The 16,837-nt window shown below is 34.8% G+C and overlaps 2 protein-coding genes and 1 long non-coding RNA gene across 4 annotated transcripts; 2 read left to right on the plus strand and 1 right to left on the minus strand.

Annotated features, from left to right (window-relative positions):
* The first annotated feature begins 87 nt into the window (after window positions 1-87).
* On the plus strand, window positions 88-1,934 carry LOC138938056 (uncharacterized). 2 transcript variants are annotated; one of them, XR_011447641.1, is made up of 3 exons: window positions 88-590; window positions 1,152-1,246; window positions 1,335-1,934. It is a non-coding gene; the product is annotated as an uncharacterized lncRNA (long non-coding RNA). The 2 variants fall into 2 exon arrangements; XR_011447642.1 differs by having other exon boundaries at window positions 1,152-1,225.
* Window positions 1,333-2,706, minus strand: LOC138938055 (cuticular protein 1). Its single transcript, XM_070304777.1, has 2 exons — window positions 2,573-2,706; window positions 1,333-1,942 (listed from the first exon to the last, which is right to left on the minus strand). The coding sequence occupies exons 1-2, from the start codon at window positions 2,582-2,584 to the stop codon at window positions 1,343-1,345; spliced, it is 612 nt and encodes a 203-aa protein (XP_070160878.1). The 5' UTR covers window positions 2,585-2,706; the 3' UTR covers window positions 1,333-1,342.
* A 4,988-nt stretch (window positions 2,707-7,694) lies between these two features.
* LOC138938064 (cuticle protein 19.8-like) lies at window positions 7,695-9,575 on the plus strand. Its single transcript, XM_070304793.1, has 2 exons — window positions 7,695-8,161; window positions 8,585-9,575. The coding sequence occupies exons 1-2, from the start codon at window positions 8,150-8,152 to the stop codon at window positions 9,503-9,505; spliced, it is 933 nt and encodes a 310-aa protein (XP_070160894.1). The 5' UTR covers window positions 7,695-8,149; the 3' UTR covers window positions 9,506-9,575.
* The last annotated feature ends 7,262 nt before the right edge of the window (window positions 9,576-16,837 follow it).

The raw sequence follows: 16,837 nt of genomic DNA on the forward strand, positions 1-16,837 counted from the left end.
TATCTGTTAGAAATTCGAGTCCTATTTCTATTTAATATCTGTTGCATAGAATGAAGAAATCTTATTTCACATCTTGATAAATTTTAACATTCATTTAATACATCATACCTGCATGTAATCTATTTTATTAGTTATAATAAGTTCTTACAGTCTCATTCGCGAATACTTCAACGAATTCACGAGAATTTTCTCCGAATTTGATTCATTGCCAATAAACACGAGATCCAGAATTCCCAGAGGTAGGCAGTGGAGGGACGTACATACATAAATACATCGCGCAGAACATGCCGGATCGGTAAGTGGATCAAGGTTCGCGCGGCATTGCGCGAATCTGGTCCGGTCGGGGTTCCCGGGCTTATAACGCAACACGCCTTTACGCATTACGCGCCTATTACATGTGATGCGCACGCCTGGAAACCGTGTGTGTGTGTATTGTCGATGTATCCGCCGGTTGGACGGGGCGTGGTAACGACATTACGTAATCCGCGCGTGAGCACGCTGGCCACCGTCCCGGAGAAAGTGCTCGGCGAGCGCTCGTGAATCGGTAATGTCTCGGAAAGGCAGGATAACAAACAGCCGGCCCACGGCAGGTAGTACCTGACTGACCTAATTTCAGTAATTGGGCCCGCTGAAATTTCCACGTTTTCTCGATAACTTTCGTACGGTTTCGTACTTTTTTTTTTTTTTTTTTTTTTTTTTTTTTTTTTTTTTTTTATTATTATTAAAAGTTGGATAATATATTATCCACGATAACGATTATGGTGTTTCAACATTTGAAGACTTGGGTATATGTGTCCTAAATTATATAATTTTATGCTTCAATCGTGAAAATAATATCGATTATAATTGCGAATTATTCGTCAAACAATGCAGTTTTTATTGAGTTTGATGAATCATTTATTTTGACAAAGAGAGGAAATAAAGAATTTGTAATATACCGCATCGTCAACAATTTTGCTTAAATAAGATCTTGACTCGCGTCGATCAGTAATTATGATGAGAGCTCTGACAATAAGTACCAATAAAATATTCCGTGCAAAAATTACAATTATTCTAAAATTTAAGATGCAATTATTTCAAATCATTGGAAAACTTACACTATACATAAAAAACAAATTTCTTGTAATGATTCCTAATAATTCCTTTTTCAGAAACGCAACGAATAATTCTATAATCCAAATCAGAGATTACATTTCTCCAGAGTTCAATTTAATTACCGAACAAAGTACGTTGAAAATGAGGGAAGGTAATCCACAACTCTCTTACACGACCTATATATATTTGCTGATAGAAGCGAAATTTATTTGACAAATATGTTCCTAAATGGCGATCAGGTCACAATTCAGTGGAGGTAGGCAGCGGGGGCAGCATAGGAGAAAGCAGCGGGCGCCGCGGCGATCTTGGCGATGGGCGCACTGTAAGCAAAGGCTGGGGCGGCTTGGTAGCTTAATTTAGCTACGGGTGCGGCATAGGCGAGGGGAGCAGCGTGCGCCAGGGGGGCAGCGATTTTGGCGACGGGAGCTGCGGCATAGGCGACTGGTGCGGCGGCGACTGCGGCGGGTTCCTTGCGTACCACGGCGTTAAATCCGTTAACCGGATCAGCGGTGTAGTCGACTATGCGCCTGGTGCCATCGGCCTCCAGAAGGGAGTAGCTGCCCTGAACGACATCGCCGTCGCGGGTTTCCTGCTGGCTCTTGGCATCTCCGGTCAGACTGTCGTGCACGTCGTACGCGTAGCTGTACTGGGGATGCGGGTCGTAGTCAGCCTCGATGGTCTTGGCCACCACGGCCTTGGCGACGGGGGCCGCAGCGTAAGCTAAGGGTGCAGCGGGGCCCGCGGCATAAGCCAGATGTGCAGCGGGAGCCGCGGCATAGGCCAGGGGGGCGGCGGGCGCAATCACGCCGGCGTTAGCGGCGGCGATCAGGGTGACGAAAGCGACGAACTGAAAAAGAAAGAAATATATAAGTAAAAAATGGATAAAAGGAAATATATAATAAAATTTAATGATATAAAAATATAGGGTAAACAAATAATATGATTATACAATAGAAAAAAAAAAATTATATAATTGGAAAAAAGATAATGAAAGGAAAAGAGTTATATATATATTTTTTTTGAATTAACAAAAATATTATGATACCATTAATATTGTTTGCATTCTGCGGTAAGATATTTCGTTAATTTTTATAATAAAATTAGTTTAAAATATATTACGGCAATTTTGTTCGATTCACACACATACGCGAAACGACTCGCGAGTGAAATCGTGGTACTAATACAAGATGTAGTACATGCGCAAAAATTTCCGTAAATGTCGTTAATCACACGCAATTTCTTGATCGATTAATAAAATAATATCACAGGAAAGGACGATATCCGTGAGAAAACGCGACAAATGTACCGCCCCGTAATTATTCTCGAATTACTATAATTCGTAATTATGGAGAATCCAACCCCAGTAAACTGTCATACTGCGAAGAATTTACCAAAATTCTTGAGAATCGATCGAATCTACTTTCTCGGCACACGTGTTGGCTTACGTTGAGCGGACTTGAAAAATTGGACGCAATACCTTGAAGGCCATTGTTGCTTGGTTGATCGGTACTTCGCTCAATCTTGTGAGTTTGTAATGCGAGTGATACCAAAGGATGGATGGTTTTCGGCTTTTATACCTCTCTGTTCGGGAACCGCGAGAGAGGCACTATATTCCACGGCACACATACACGTACACATAAAACAGAGCATATTCACTGATGTAACTGGGTGACGGTACCTTCGACGGTTACCCGATTCGCGGCCAACGAGCAGCAAAATTGCGCAAGAAATCGAACCACGCCCAACAAAAGCGAGCAACATCAAAGGATCAGATCGATCCTTTGCTCTCGTAACCCGAAAGATCCGAAGAGTGCACCGGTCGTTGTCTTCACCTAGTCGTCGAGGACTAGGCCACGTCCTTGCCGATGAATTAGCTAATCCTCCTCCGCTCGATCCGTCCGCATCGAGAATTACAAAATACTTTTCTCGGTCTTTCTCTTCGACTTTACCGATTTTTTTATCTTTTTTCTTTTCTTTTCCCACATGTAACAATCCTACATCTTACAAATAGTCCATTTTATAAACTTAAACTCTGATATATCGCGAGAATCTATATAATCTGCAGTTCGTGAAAATTCAAATATATGTGAATATAATAATTAAGAAGCAAATTAAAATAATGATCTCTATTCATGCTCACTAAGAATTTGTAATATTTATATTTCTTGTTATAATTCTCAAGACTTTTTATATAAGAGAAAGGTTGTCTATCTGCTATAATTAAAAAGTTATTTTTTTTTTCCGGAAGGATTGTACATTTCTACATAAGACAATATTCTCTTTCAAAAGTTGTGCAGAGATCATTTTGGATTTAATATAAATTGTAGGTTCTCTTAATATTTATTATTTTAGGTTTAACATGTCTTTCTTTTACATAATTACTGAGTATAATCAAATACTTATTCTCATACATGTTCTTTATATTAAGCTTATGCTTGCAAATCTCTTGGCTCGTAATAAATAGCATGACTTTCTTTTTTCTTACCTTTATAGAGACTCTCTTGGCTATCATCAAGTTACTCGTTTATAAATTCATAGAACTCATCCGTCATTCTATTCTCTTTACTAGATATGTTTTAGCTCGTCTTTGATCGGTGATTTTAATGTCCGCACGTTTGTTAATTCTGTACTACTCGGTCTAGGCATTCTGATCTATAATATATTGAAAGGCCCTTTATCGCAGAGCTATTTTTCATGGTTGTCATGATTGCTTAGAAATGACGTTAGTGGATATTACAATGTTCTTGCGAGATAACTTTTTTTTTTAAATTGATGATTGAAATTCGTAATTAGTGATTTCGACAACCGAGATGTCTGAAGATGACATTGAAAATCTTACAACATGAGCATATTTCTCTCTAACTGAATTAATTTTTTTTTGTCATAAATATTAATAAATCTTTATAGCATTGAATATTATTAGCATTATTATATAAATGATAGGAAGTTATATATATTTTTCACATTATATGTATATATATAGCAGAGTAAATTTTTATTAATTATAATATTCTAAGTATATGTGTATGAGAGGAGGTGGATACTACAATTTATGATTCTCTAATATAATTTATTTAACATCTAATGAGATACTAATTTAAAATTGTGTTTAAATTAGGATTTCTTCATCGATTATATCACGTTATTATTGTGTTATAATTAGTATATCTATTCCAATCTTTTATAACTTTTTAATTTCAGTCTTAATTACCAGACATTATCATTATAATGCGAAATGCAATTTAATCAACATGACAGATTGCACAGTAGTGTGTAATGAAAAATTACACATTGCTACTTGCATTGCAGCTTGCGTGAGCAGTCGACTGTTGATCGACATTCAAACAGAATTTAATGGATATGTAGGTTGCCTGTTTGGGTATCCCAAACTCAAATAATTATGCGAACTGTTTCGAAATTTATCCCATATAATTTGAAACCTGCCGGATTTATCTCCTGGATCTCGAAATATATTATTTGATGCGCGTGACAAGCAAACATACTTCACTCAGAATTGATAATAATTGAAAAAAGGGAATTTAATTATAAACATAAAGAGAAATTCGCAAAAGTTAATATATGTATATTTATAATTATTTTTAATTTAAAACATTGCATACTTGTAACATCACAAGTCTCTATAAGCTATAATTTTTAGTTTATATAAAATATATATATATATATTGCCAATCGCGTATAAATATTTTACATAAATCAAAATTATAGCTTGTAGAGATTTATGATGTTACAAGTGTGCAATGTTTTAAATTAAAGATAATTATAAAAATATACATATATTAACTTTTACGAATTTGTCTTTATGTTTATATATATATATTTTTTTAAATGTTTTATGTAAAATATATATATATATAATATAGAACATACATATTAAATGAAACAAAAAAAAAGAGAGAAAGAGATTCAATTATATATTTATTTTAATTTACTTTACGAATGTGTATAATATCATGTATTGCATTGAAATTGTACACTTGTAGCGATATTTATTTTGTTTTTTAATATCAGAACAAATGAAAAATATATAAAGATATCTCGTATCTTTATGTATATGAAGAGAAGAGAGAAAAGCGAAGGTCGTTAATATTAATACATAAATACGACGTGTAGATGTATCCCGTTATAGTACGCAACTCACACGATTCGATTTCAAAAGAGAGTTACAAGACTTGTCTCGATAATTGACACGCGCTGCAGGAATCCGGATTAAAGTGTTTTCCTCGACCAAGAAGGTGAATAGTTTCAATGTCCGGGATGTAATTTGCTGCCAATTAATGCCGTACGTACAAACTTCCTGTCGCGACCTTCAATCTTTCTTATAATTGACTGAATCAAAGTCAACGGGTCTTTTTTTTGTGCCGAACGCGAAAAGAAAGATGGGAAAGAGGTCTCTATCGATGTTTATATTTCATAAACTGTTCCCCTATATGGGAAACGTCGAAAGCGTTTTCTTGCGATGTTAAAAAAACAAGAGAACGATATTATTATAATATACTTGAATTACTGAATGCGTCCTTTACGAATGCACGATGATAAATTATATGAAATTATAACGATGAGGTAACATTGAATTATATCGGTATTAATTAAATTTTTCAGTATAAACATCTCTCTTCGCGAGCAATAAACTAAAATGTGATTAAAAAATGAAAAATTAAAATGATTATTTGAATATAATTAAAACCTAATTCTAATATATATTACTCGGATAATGTATAACGTAATTAATATTACACATATATATATATATTTCTAGACAGATTTTATAATACATATTTCTAGGCAGTTTTAATTCATGGCAATTATAATGACATGAATTAAAATCTGTCTAGAAATATATTTTTTTTGCTTTTTTCATAAGTAGAACGATACACGAAAAGCGATTCGTCTTGTGCATGCCACGTGATTGTCATGTGCGAAATATGTCTAACATTTCCAAAATCGTTTCCTCGATTGCATAATCGCATGTAACGCCCGAACAACGGGCATTTAGTTAGCTTTCAGGTTCCAATGTATCGACAATTCGTCGCGTTAGATTGAAATAACGTTTTCACGCAGATTTCATGGGCAAGAGCGCGGTCCAGGGGATAGAGTGGACGAGAAAAATCGAACGCGACGATGACGAGCGAAATCTCGAGCCCCGATCGACACGAGGTTGCTCGATAATAGCCGGGGGCCCGCAATCGATCGGGGCGGGACCCCGCGTGATATTCGCGCGGGCGACCTACCTATTTCTTCTTTATGAAAGTGCTCCACTTCTCTCTCTCTCTCTCTCTCTTTCCTTCTCTGGCCGTCGCACGAGCCCCGATGATGTTAGATGATATGACGTAACAATGCGTATCCCGTCTTTCGCGACGCATTCGGCAAAGACATGTATGGAATGTCTGGAAAGTTTCGCGACAACGACGATGAGGAGGAGGAGGTAGTGGTGTTACTTATGTTTCCTCGACTATGTGGGTGATCTACTTGATAGAGATCACTCTTCGTATGTAAGAGGATACAGAGTATCTCTGAACACTTCGGTCGATTTCGAAAAAGGCCACAATATATGTCGTCTATTTTTATAAATAATTCTATCTGCATACGGGTTGTACTAGAACCTATCAAGAACTCTTTTTAATCTTAATTTTAAATGACAAAATCCAATATATTTGTGTTAATCCTTTTTTATAGAAAATTTCGCAAAATAAATCATGATTCGTCTCATATATTTATATTATTAAAATCTATTTCTACGTATATAGAATATTTAAGAATCTCTCTCTCTCTCTTTCTCTTATTAATTATAATTTTAGAAACAAATTTGGACATTATATAAAAATGTGCAAAAAATATCAATTTCTTAAAATATCCTTAAGTAAAAAGAATTTCTATTATATTGTTGTATTTCAAAATTATTTTTAGAACCATTAAAATTGTATTCTAAAAATAAATATGCAACAGTCTATCACATATCAAGATATGTTTGTATAAAGATCAACTCCTGTCACGATTGCTTGGAAATTCTTGCACTCTATATTATATCTTTAACCGAATCCAATGGTACAAACTTCTCTTAGGTAATCACGATAAAAGTCTATACTATAATTTTCTAATTTATTCTCGATTAATGCCTCATGAGAAATCGTCGAACCATTCAAGGACCGTATACGAAAAGTGACGTTTGGCATGGTCAGTAATAAACAGCCAAACGTGTATTGCGCAATGACACATGACAATTATGCCAATAGACGGAAAAAGCAGACGAATTGAATTATGACGTGCTGGAAGAGATAACGAATTATTATCAATATTCACGCACTGACAATTGGCCCTTGTTATTATAATTTTCGAAGATCCTTCCTCATTCACTTTTTAAAATAAAAGAGACAAATCAATCAAAAATGTAAAAAAATGAATAGTCATGATATCCGTTCTTTTTATTTTTTACTACTCGAGAACAAGTTCCTATTACACTTCAATGATATAATAATGATATCTATTTTTTTTTATATAAGGAGAATAGAAGGAGAAAAATTTAAATTTTTTAAAATATTTCATTCATTAACATTGTTTATTATTTTATTGTATGTAACATTGAAATCTACGCATTTTAATATATTTTAGGCAGTAAATAATAATTTTTGAAAAATATTATACTTTATTATTTTTTTTTTATTCAGGTAATGTCTTATTTCTTGAAATAAAAAAAAAACTAGTATTGCATATTTATATATATACATGTAAATATCGCTTTATTAAAACGAAAATTTTTCAGATACTGTGTTTCTGCCGAAAAAAATTTTTCGCCACGCTAAATTGTTTTAAGTGTCCGCGATGTATATGGATCGGGAGCGAGGGTGCGCCATCGCAAGTGCCGGCCAAGTTCAAGTGCGGTCGATCGTCGACGAACTTTCAAAGTCTGGCACCGGGATCATCGGTGGGGGCCTATACGGTGGCGGTTCGGGCCATCGGGTATATAAAGCGGCTATGATCAACGCTGCACATCATCAGTCTCGCTTTGCTCGATCCAAACCAACCAAATCCACGAATAATGGCGTTCAAGGTAGGTAGAGGATCACGAACGCGAAGGGTCTCTTCGAGTTTGTCAGTTCTATATATCCAAGGTCTATTGAACTCGGATCATACACTCGCGTCAAGTGTTTCAGAAAAGTTTAACATATATTGAAATTAGCTTTTGAAAAGTAAAACTCGATTGAAATTGAGTCTCGCGCAAATTTACGTTTCAAAGTATAATAATAAATCGAAATCGATATTTAATATAATTAAAAAATTTCAATCGATTAGATTTCTTTCGCTATTTCGTAAAAGCTATATTTATGTATATTATTATTTCAAGAATACAGATCGCAAGTTTGTCATTTAATATGAAAAATTCACGGATAAAATAATTTTTAAGCAACTTAATTAAATGAAACTCATGAATTACGTAAAACTGAAGATAATCTTATCTCACAATCTTTTACAGTTTGTTGCTTTTGCCGCCCTTGTGGCCGCCGCCAATGCCGGTATTCTCGCTCCCGCTGCTCCAATCGCTTACGCCGCAGCCCCCGTCGCCAAGGCTGTGGTGGCTAAGACCATCGAGGCCGACTACGATCCGCATCCCCAGTACAGCTACGCGTACGACGTGCACGACAGTCTGACCGGAGATGCCAAGAGCCAGCACGAAACCCGCGACGGCGACCTCGTTCAGGGTAGCTACTCCCTTCTGGAGGCTGACGGCACCAGGCGCATCGTCGACTACACCGCTGACTCGGTCAACGGTTTCAACGCCGTAGTTCGCAAGGAGCCTGCCACAGTCGCTGTCAAAGCTGTAGCCCCAGTCGCCGCTGCCCCCATCGCGCACGCTGCACCATTGGCATACGCCAAATACGCAAGCCCCGTGGCACATGCTGCTCCCGTGGCTCATGCCGCCCCCCTCGCCTATGCCGCTCCTGTTGCTAAATTTGCCGCCCCGATCGCCGCTGCCCCCCTCACTTACTCCGCTCCGGTAGCCAAATTGGCAGCTCCGATCTCCTACGCTGCCCCCGTGGCTAAGATCGCTGCCCCCGCTGTCGCTCACGTCGCGCAGTCTGCCCCCCTCACCTACGCCGCGCAGTCTGCCCCCCTCGCCTACGCCGCGCAGTCTGCCCCCCTTGCCTACGCCGCGCACGCCGCACCCTTCGCTTATGCCGCGCACGCCGCACCCCTCGCTTATGCCGCGCACGCCGCACCCCTCGCATATGCCGCGCACGCCGCACCCGTCGCCTACGCCGCGCACGGCGCACCCTTCTCCTACGCCGCGTCAGCTGCACCCTTCGCTTACGCCGCACCGGCAGCTCCGATCGCTAAGATCGCCGCAGCACCCGCTGCTTTCTCTTATGCCGCCCCCGCCTCTTACATCCACTGATCGCGTTGATCGCGCCAGCTCACGTTGTCGACTTAGGCCGAACTTATTTATTTTTATACATTGTATGTCTTTTTCTGTGTGACTGATTAAAAGGAATTATACATATGTATTTGAGATTGTAATCACTTACGCGAGATCTCATCAACCCGCTGTCCTAATACTGTAATATGCTAATATGTGTCTATAGTGTACATATAATACTATATGTGTGGTATAACATATGTACGGAATATTTGACATTTTTACGAAAAATGCGACGCATACTCATGGATACATACGTATATCGGATTATGCAATACTGGGTATTTTTGTGAATTTAACGGAATATGAACAGAAACATAATCTATGAATCCATTCTTAACATGAACAAGAAACGACGTCAAATCATATTTTAAATGACAAATATATTATTATAATCAACAATCAAAGAAAAAAAAAAGAAATCGAAACAAAAATATTATATTGTTCGCATTTAAAAAACTGACTTTCAATGTATAAGAATTAACATTACAAAGTATAAATATTTTGATAAATTTGTGCGAGATTTAATCAAAACATTATAATGAATGTGTAAAGATAAATAACGTTGTTCAATTGAAAATAAAGTAATTAAATTTTTTAAAGATATACGTTTATATAAATTAATGAAAAAAGTTGAGCACTTTGTTCTGATATTCATTTGATTACATTTTCGAGAAAGGCATGTACCTGATTATTAATCTCTCCAATAATGCTGATTTTTTAAAGAACATATTATTTATCTCAACACATTATAAGTCATCGTATATATATATATATATATATATATATATAGTGATTAAATATAATATTCTAAAAAGTATAAAATTAAAAAATTTGATTTTTGTGTTGTTTACATGAAATTCTGTATTTGACTCATTTGCCGAGAAAATGATATCATATCAAAGAAAAATTCAACTCTTGAATATCTTAATTTAAATATTCTCTTTAATATAATGTATTCCAGATTTTGAAGAAAAGAAAGGCAAACACATATAAAAGGAAAGATTATAGCAATCGAAAACTAGATATCGAGCGATTACCACACATGATGTGCTAATCATGTGCGTCATATATGCGACATTCTAGTTCGCGATTGCAACTATTGTATTCTGTGTTGTCATACTAATACAAATTCACGACACGCGATGTCGAAACTCCTCGCTGTTTGTGCCGAATCTATTTCATTCTTTTTACGCGTATGTCGCACATTCGCACAATTTCAAGTCATTATCTAAAACCGAGATAATACGCGGCGTTTTTTGGCATTTAAATGCAATTTACGTCTTGTAGAATGTGAAATATTTTTAATCGAGAGAGTAAAAATCCATGTTCAGTCGAATATATAATGATTCATGGAGAACATTCCATCTGTTACGTATTCCAATCTTCAATTATATAACGTTATTTAAATCTTAATACAAGATTATATCTTTGTAAAGTATTTTTCAAGTGTTCTTAAGTATTTTATTTGTCAGATTTTCGTAAAACGATTTTTATGATACCTAGTGTTGTATAATATGTGCTGCATAAATTTCTCGATCCCGAACCGGGTCCCGCGCACATGCCCTTCATGTATGGGGTAAACTTTCGTGCGTAATACCGTGGCGTTTCGCGTAATGTTATTTCTGGCGCTCGCCAGAATTGACCCACTTTCTCCGCTTTTCGCTCGTCCTTTCTCGAACACCTCCCCGCGGCCGCGCAAGGATCGCGATGAAGCTCCACTTTTGTTCGCTGGTCTCGATTGACCGATTGCACCATTGCATCGCTTAAGAATCGCGGGCATGACAATGAGAGAACTTCGATTTTGCGGACACGATGTCGCGTTTTCGTAGACCGATAATGACTTGTGCACAGTTCGTGGCTTGAATCGAGATAATTCGAGTCATTCTGATTAAGGATTCGGACCGAACCGAAATCAAAACCGATAACCGTTCTATGACCGTCTTTTTAATCAGACCGAAACAAAAAAATCATATAAATTCTGTTAAATTTATAATACTGGAACCGGACCATTAAATTATTTTCGATTTACGGTTCTTTTCGGTACCTTTTCGATTCTTCCGCTATTTATTCCTATAAAATATTTTATTTGATTGCATTGTAATATATTTTATAACTTTCTTTTTTTCTCTTCCGTTTTCAGTTAATTTTTGTAATATAAATATTTTAGGGAGCCAGAAATTAAAAAAAAAAAAAATGTCATCGGAAAATAATAACTACCTGATAAAAACAGAACTTTCATAAAGTCAAAGATAGATGAAATAATTAATAAAAAATAATAAATGCCTAAAAATAATTTTACTTTTAGAATTAAGATTTCATTTTCCAAAATAATAAAAAGAATTATTTACGTTTAATATCATTCTTTTCTTTATTTTATAATTAAATATATATAAAAGAAGAAAAGAAGTAAATTTAATAGATTCTATATTTTTACATAAAAAAAAACAACATTATAATTGCTAATAAAAAATAATATAATTTGTTAGAAAAAAGTTAGAAGAGCAATAATTTTAAAAGAATCGGAACCATAATCGAAAAAACGTAATTTAAATGGTTTCGGTTTTGTTTATTTATCATGGAACCAGTTACTGTGACCGCGTAACACCAAACCATAATTTTATTTCGGTCCAAATCCTCGATTTTGATATAATTGGAGCGAACATATTCTGCCGAATAATTCTTTCACATTACACACTCGCTCCGTTAATTCGCATAATTAGTATTATAATGATTAATATTCAATTCTATTTTATAGATATTTTATTCTAAACGTTCGGAAACGTAGCTTTTTATACGATCCAATTAAAAATTAAAATTACAATATATTCTCTTTATTTTATATATATAGTTGTATTTCAAAAAATATTTATTTTGTTTCATTAATCTGTGTTTAGTTTTATTTATTCTCTTTTGTTATTGATGTATTCTCCTTCGTCTTAATTAAATTAAGACAGAAGTCAGCTATTATACATACATATTGATCCTTAAAATTATATGCTAATTGAAGTCCTATTAAGATAAAGTTTTAACGTTATACGGATTAGATGATCTAATATCTATTATGCGTTGCCGAATCGTGATTCCCATATCGCGCCGAAACAACATCTCGCAAGACTCGCGCACACAGCACGTGAGAAAAAAGAAACGTAGTATAGAGAAAGAAGAATTGCACGTGTGCGTGAGCCACCGAATTCGAGCTCGTTTGCACGCGGCCTATTTGCCACGGGAGAAAGGCGTCCAAATTCCAGGCCTCGATTTAAATTGCGTTGTTGCATAACAGGGCGGACCGCTTTTCGGGAAGCACGTGAACGTTACATGCGATATATTCGACCGGCGATTCCATAGAAACGATCGATACGGCGAAACAATATCATTCAAGGCAATAACGGCCTTGATGCCAAGGTTATCGTTTCACGCTTTCCATTACATTATTACTATACCATTGTTCTGTTACTAGCATTTATTAATAATATCGGAACCGTTTTATCTATCAGACACTATAGGCGGAGGATCTATTAATTTTTCCAGGTGTAATTTGAAGAATAGAACTCTTGCTTCTCTCCTTATCTATATATGTGCTTCTCTTATCTCTAATCTTTCGTTATAATAAATGTTCAGATCTGAATATAAAATATATCTAAATAAAATATATCACGGGAAAAGAGAGAAAGAGAGAGGGAGAGGAAGATATAACAATTCTAGTTCTTCGAGAAAAGATTTATTAATTATTTTCTTTGCTGATGAAATCAGAGATACGAAATCAATTAAATTGTAACTGAAGGTAAATGTCATTCTCGACTGCGAAACCGGCAATTAGAAATGCAAATTCGAGGGCGCGACCGTGTTATATATATCGCGTAAACTTTCTTTAATGGCGATATATTACGTGTTCCCAATTAATATTTATTGGACTGATCTTGCTCTCACCTCATATATCATATGATCTTCACGAATCCTCATTAGCGCAGTAGTTTCTTATCCCGTATACGAGGATAAGCCCCTTATAAGTCGGCACGAACTCAGTTCACGCGTACGAAAAGAGTACAACGTATGTAATACGTGTGGAAAACAAAGCAATTTTTAAAAGAAATCATTTGCGATAATGATAAAACGTTGTATGCGAATCAAACGATATGATACATTACGTTATATGATTTCTCATTGATAAAATATACGTTTTACATATTTTTGTAAACTATAACTAGTTATTTGAAACTCATGAAACATTCCATTTTCATAATAATAATTTATCAACGACGATATATTCCCCTTTGCTTTTTTTTATAAATACATGGCATACTTTCTTTAATTCTCTCTTCTCTCTCATTTTTCATCATTTTTTAACCGACAGCGAACATTAACGATCGATTGACTAACTTAACGGGCATTTGGTTCATTTAAAAATTTTTAAGTTCGCGCTCCGTGCATCGATGAAAAATGATAAAACCAAAGAAAGATTTTTAACGTTGAATGTATTACTTATATACGCACATCGGCATTTTGACACTGATTTATGGGAAGTAAGAAAATCGACTGACAGCGATAATTTTACGATGCATTTGAGGAATATTCGTTATGCATTAAAAGCGTGCAATATTCACTCGACCCCTTTTTACTTTCGTCGGTAGCCTTGATTTATACAAGTATGGATAAACGATAAAAAAATGAATAACCTTAATCGGCGAGTATATGTCCCGTCGAGGGACATTCATATACAGGACGTTCATTTGTCGAAAACATCCGTTTAAAGCAGACAGGACACTGTATCCGCTTCGATTCGATTCTGTGATTCATAGCAGATAAATTATTTCGTACGTAAATTTTTAATTAACTGTAATGAGTGTTATAATATATACAATAAATTGTATATTTTAAGATAGAGACATTATAAGGATAATAACTTTTCTGCATTTAATTATTAAAAATATATTATACATGATCTTTTATATAGCGAATTTTCTTAAGAATTAACGCAAAGATAGATTGAAGAAAACACTGATTGAATACGATATGCTCTGCTAACTTAATTCATCAAATTGAATGTACTCAGGTCACGATGTAGTTGCAGTTAGCGCAAATGCTACGTGCATGCTTTGCAAATTGAATGACAGCCGCTAATAACGACGCAGTTTCACGATTTTGCACAATCATACACACACACAATTACGCACAATCTTACAATAAATTTGGACAATCTGGAGAAAAAGACAAGATTTGTTACATGACTTTTCCTATTTTCTTCTTCCACAAAAATCTGAGGTTCTGCACCTGAATAATTATTAGAAAAACACAAAAACAAAAATATAAATTAAAATAATATAATTAAATAAAATTCGGGACAAATATATTTTATCCACCAATTTTTCGCATACGGTGAAAAAATTTGTATGAATTAAATATAACAGATATCACGTGTCCCAAACGATCTATACACATTTTTGTGTTGATTTAATATGGATATGTTAAACGGTGACACTAATATTATGCAAACAACCTCAAAGTAATTTGAAATAAATTTTGTATAAAATCAACATATTTTTGATAATAAAATTAACTTGAAAAAATTATTGATTCTATAGTCATTCCTATCGTAGTATAAAATCAACAATTTTTTTCTGTAAATTTTATAACAGACATATCCTCTCACTAATAATACGAAACATATCTACTATGTAAAATTAAAAATGGGTGCACATATTTTTTATTTTTACACTTTTTTTTTTCAATTGTTTCAATAATTTTATACTTGAATTCAATTAATGCAACAGCAATATGTTAAATTAACATATAAATGTTAAATATTTAACACAGAAATTTTAACCGGCATATTTTTAATAAAATAATCGGGCGGAAAGCGGTCAAATATGTTATAATCGAATCGATAAAAAAAAAACCATGCATCCAACCCGCGACGATTTTGCTTACTCGAATTCCGGACCGGTCTCTATCTCTCTTTGTTAAAAGCAAACCGGTCTTTCGGGCGCACGTAATACGGGCGCTATTACGAGGTGCCGCATAGTGACATTGGGCGCGGATCTTTGACGGCCGCGGCTGCAGTTTTCTGTTCGGTGAAAGTCGATTCGCGCGCACAAATACTACTCTCGTTCTCGTCTCCTTTCTTTGTTCCGCCGACGGCGATATTTTCGTTAGCTGCATTCCTCTTCAACATGCCGCGAGAAAGAGAACAACACGTCGCGCGCTTTTCTCGCAAGTATAATCCCAATTATGTATGTACGTGTCGCTCTTTTTTTTTTACAAGAGAGAGTTTGCCTTCGCACGCGAATAATAAGCTTACATAATCTGTCGCGATAAACGATACATTTGAGTTTCGATTAATTCGCATTAGTTAAATCTTGTTTTAAATTAAATTATTAATTATTATGTTTTTTTATATACGTTTATGTGTGAATATAAATTTTGAAAAAGATTAAAGTAAAAAATATAAAGAAATGCAAAGTAAAATATTATAATATTTAAAAGAGAATTTTTTCATATAAAAAATATTTTGATACTATTTAGAATCGATAAATGATTGTCCTCTTCTCTCACGAACGACTAATTATATATTAGAATTTTTAACTATGACGAGGGTGGGCGATAAAGGACAATGAATTATCTGTTTCGTAATTTTTCTACCGATAAATAAAGATCAAATTAATTAATTGTAGATAAAATTATATAGATAGACGCAATATACATATAATTTTAAATAATTATATAAAGTACATTTTATTTATTTTATTATATTAAAGCTTCATTGGAAAAACTATTACAGTAGAACATGCCATTCACTGATCAGACGCCCGAACACACAATGATCGCAACTACTCGCGCGTCTGACTCGCGTCGAGCTCTACTACTTCCTCTGTGAAGAGAAATTGATTATTCGAAAAATATACATTTTTTACATTATTTAAGGAATTCTACCCATCAATACGCAAGTTTTTCAACATATAACATACAGTACAATTTATTTCTTTTACGATACCAAAGGATATTTGTACTTTAGTTTAAAATACAATATGTAAGAGCATGGCGCGAAATAACTTTACTTTCGATTTAACTGTCACTTGAGACGTTTTCGTTTAATGATTAATACAATTTTGATATATCATGATTGCGCATAAGAATATTCCAACGAAAGCTGGCATGTGATGGCATACAATAGCGCATTGTAGAAAAAAATCAGAGATTTCATACGTTACAAGATACTCTCATCAAGAGATACAGCAAAAGTATCCAATAAAGACGTCAATAAGCATCACTATTTTGTTAACGATTATAACAATAAATTTTTTTTTTTTTTTT

This window comes from Polyergus mexicanus, unplaced genomic scaffold (genome assembly GCF_030449975.1).
Source record: "Polyergus mexicanus isolate NDT 795.1 unplaced genomic scaffold, iyPolMexi1.0 SCAF_12, whole genome shotgun sequence".
Lineage (NCBI taxonomy): Eukaryota > Metazoa > Arthropoda > Insecta > Hymenoptera > Formicidae > Polyergus > Polyergus mexicanus.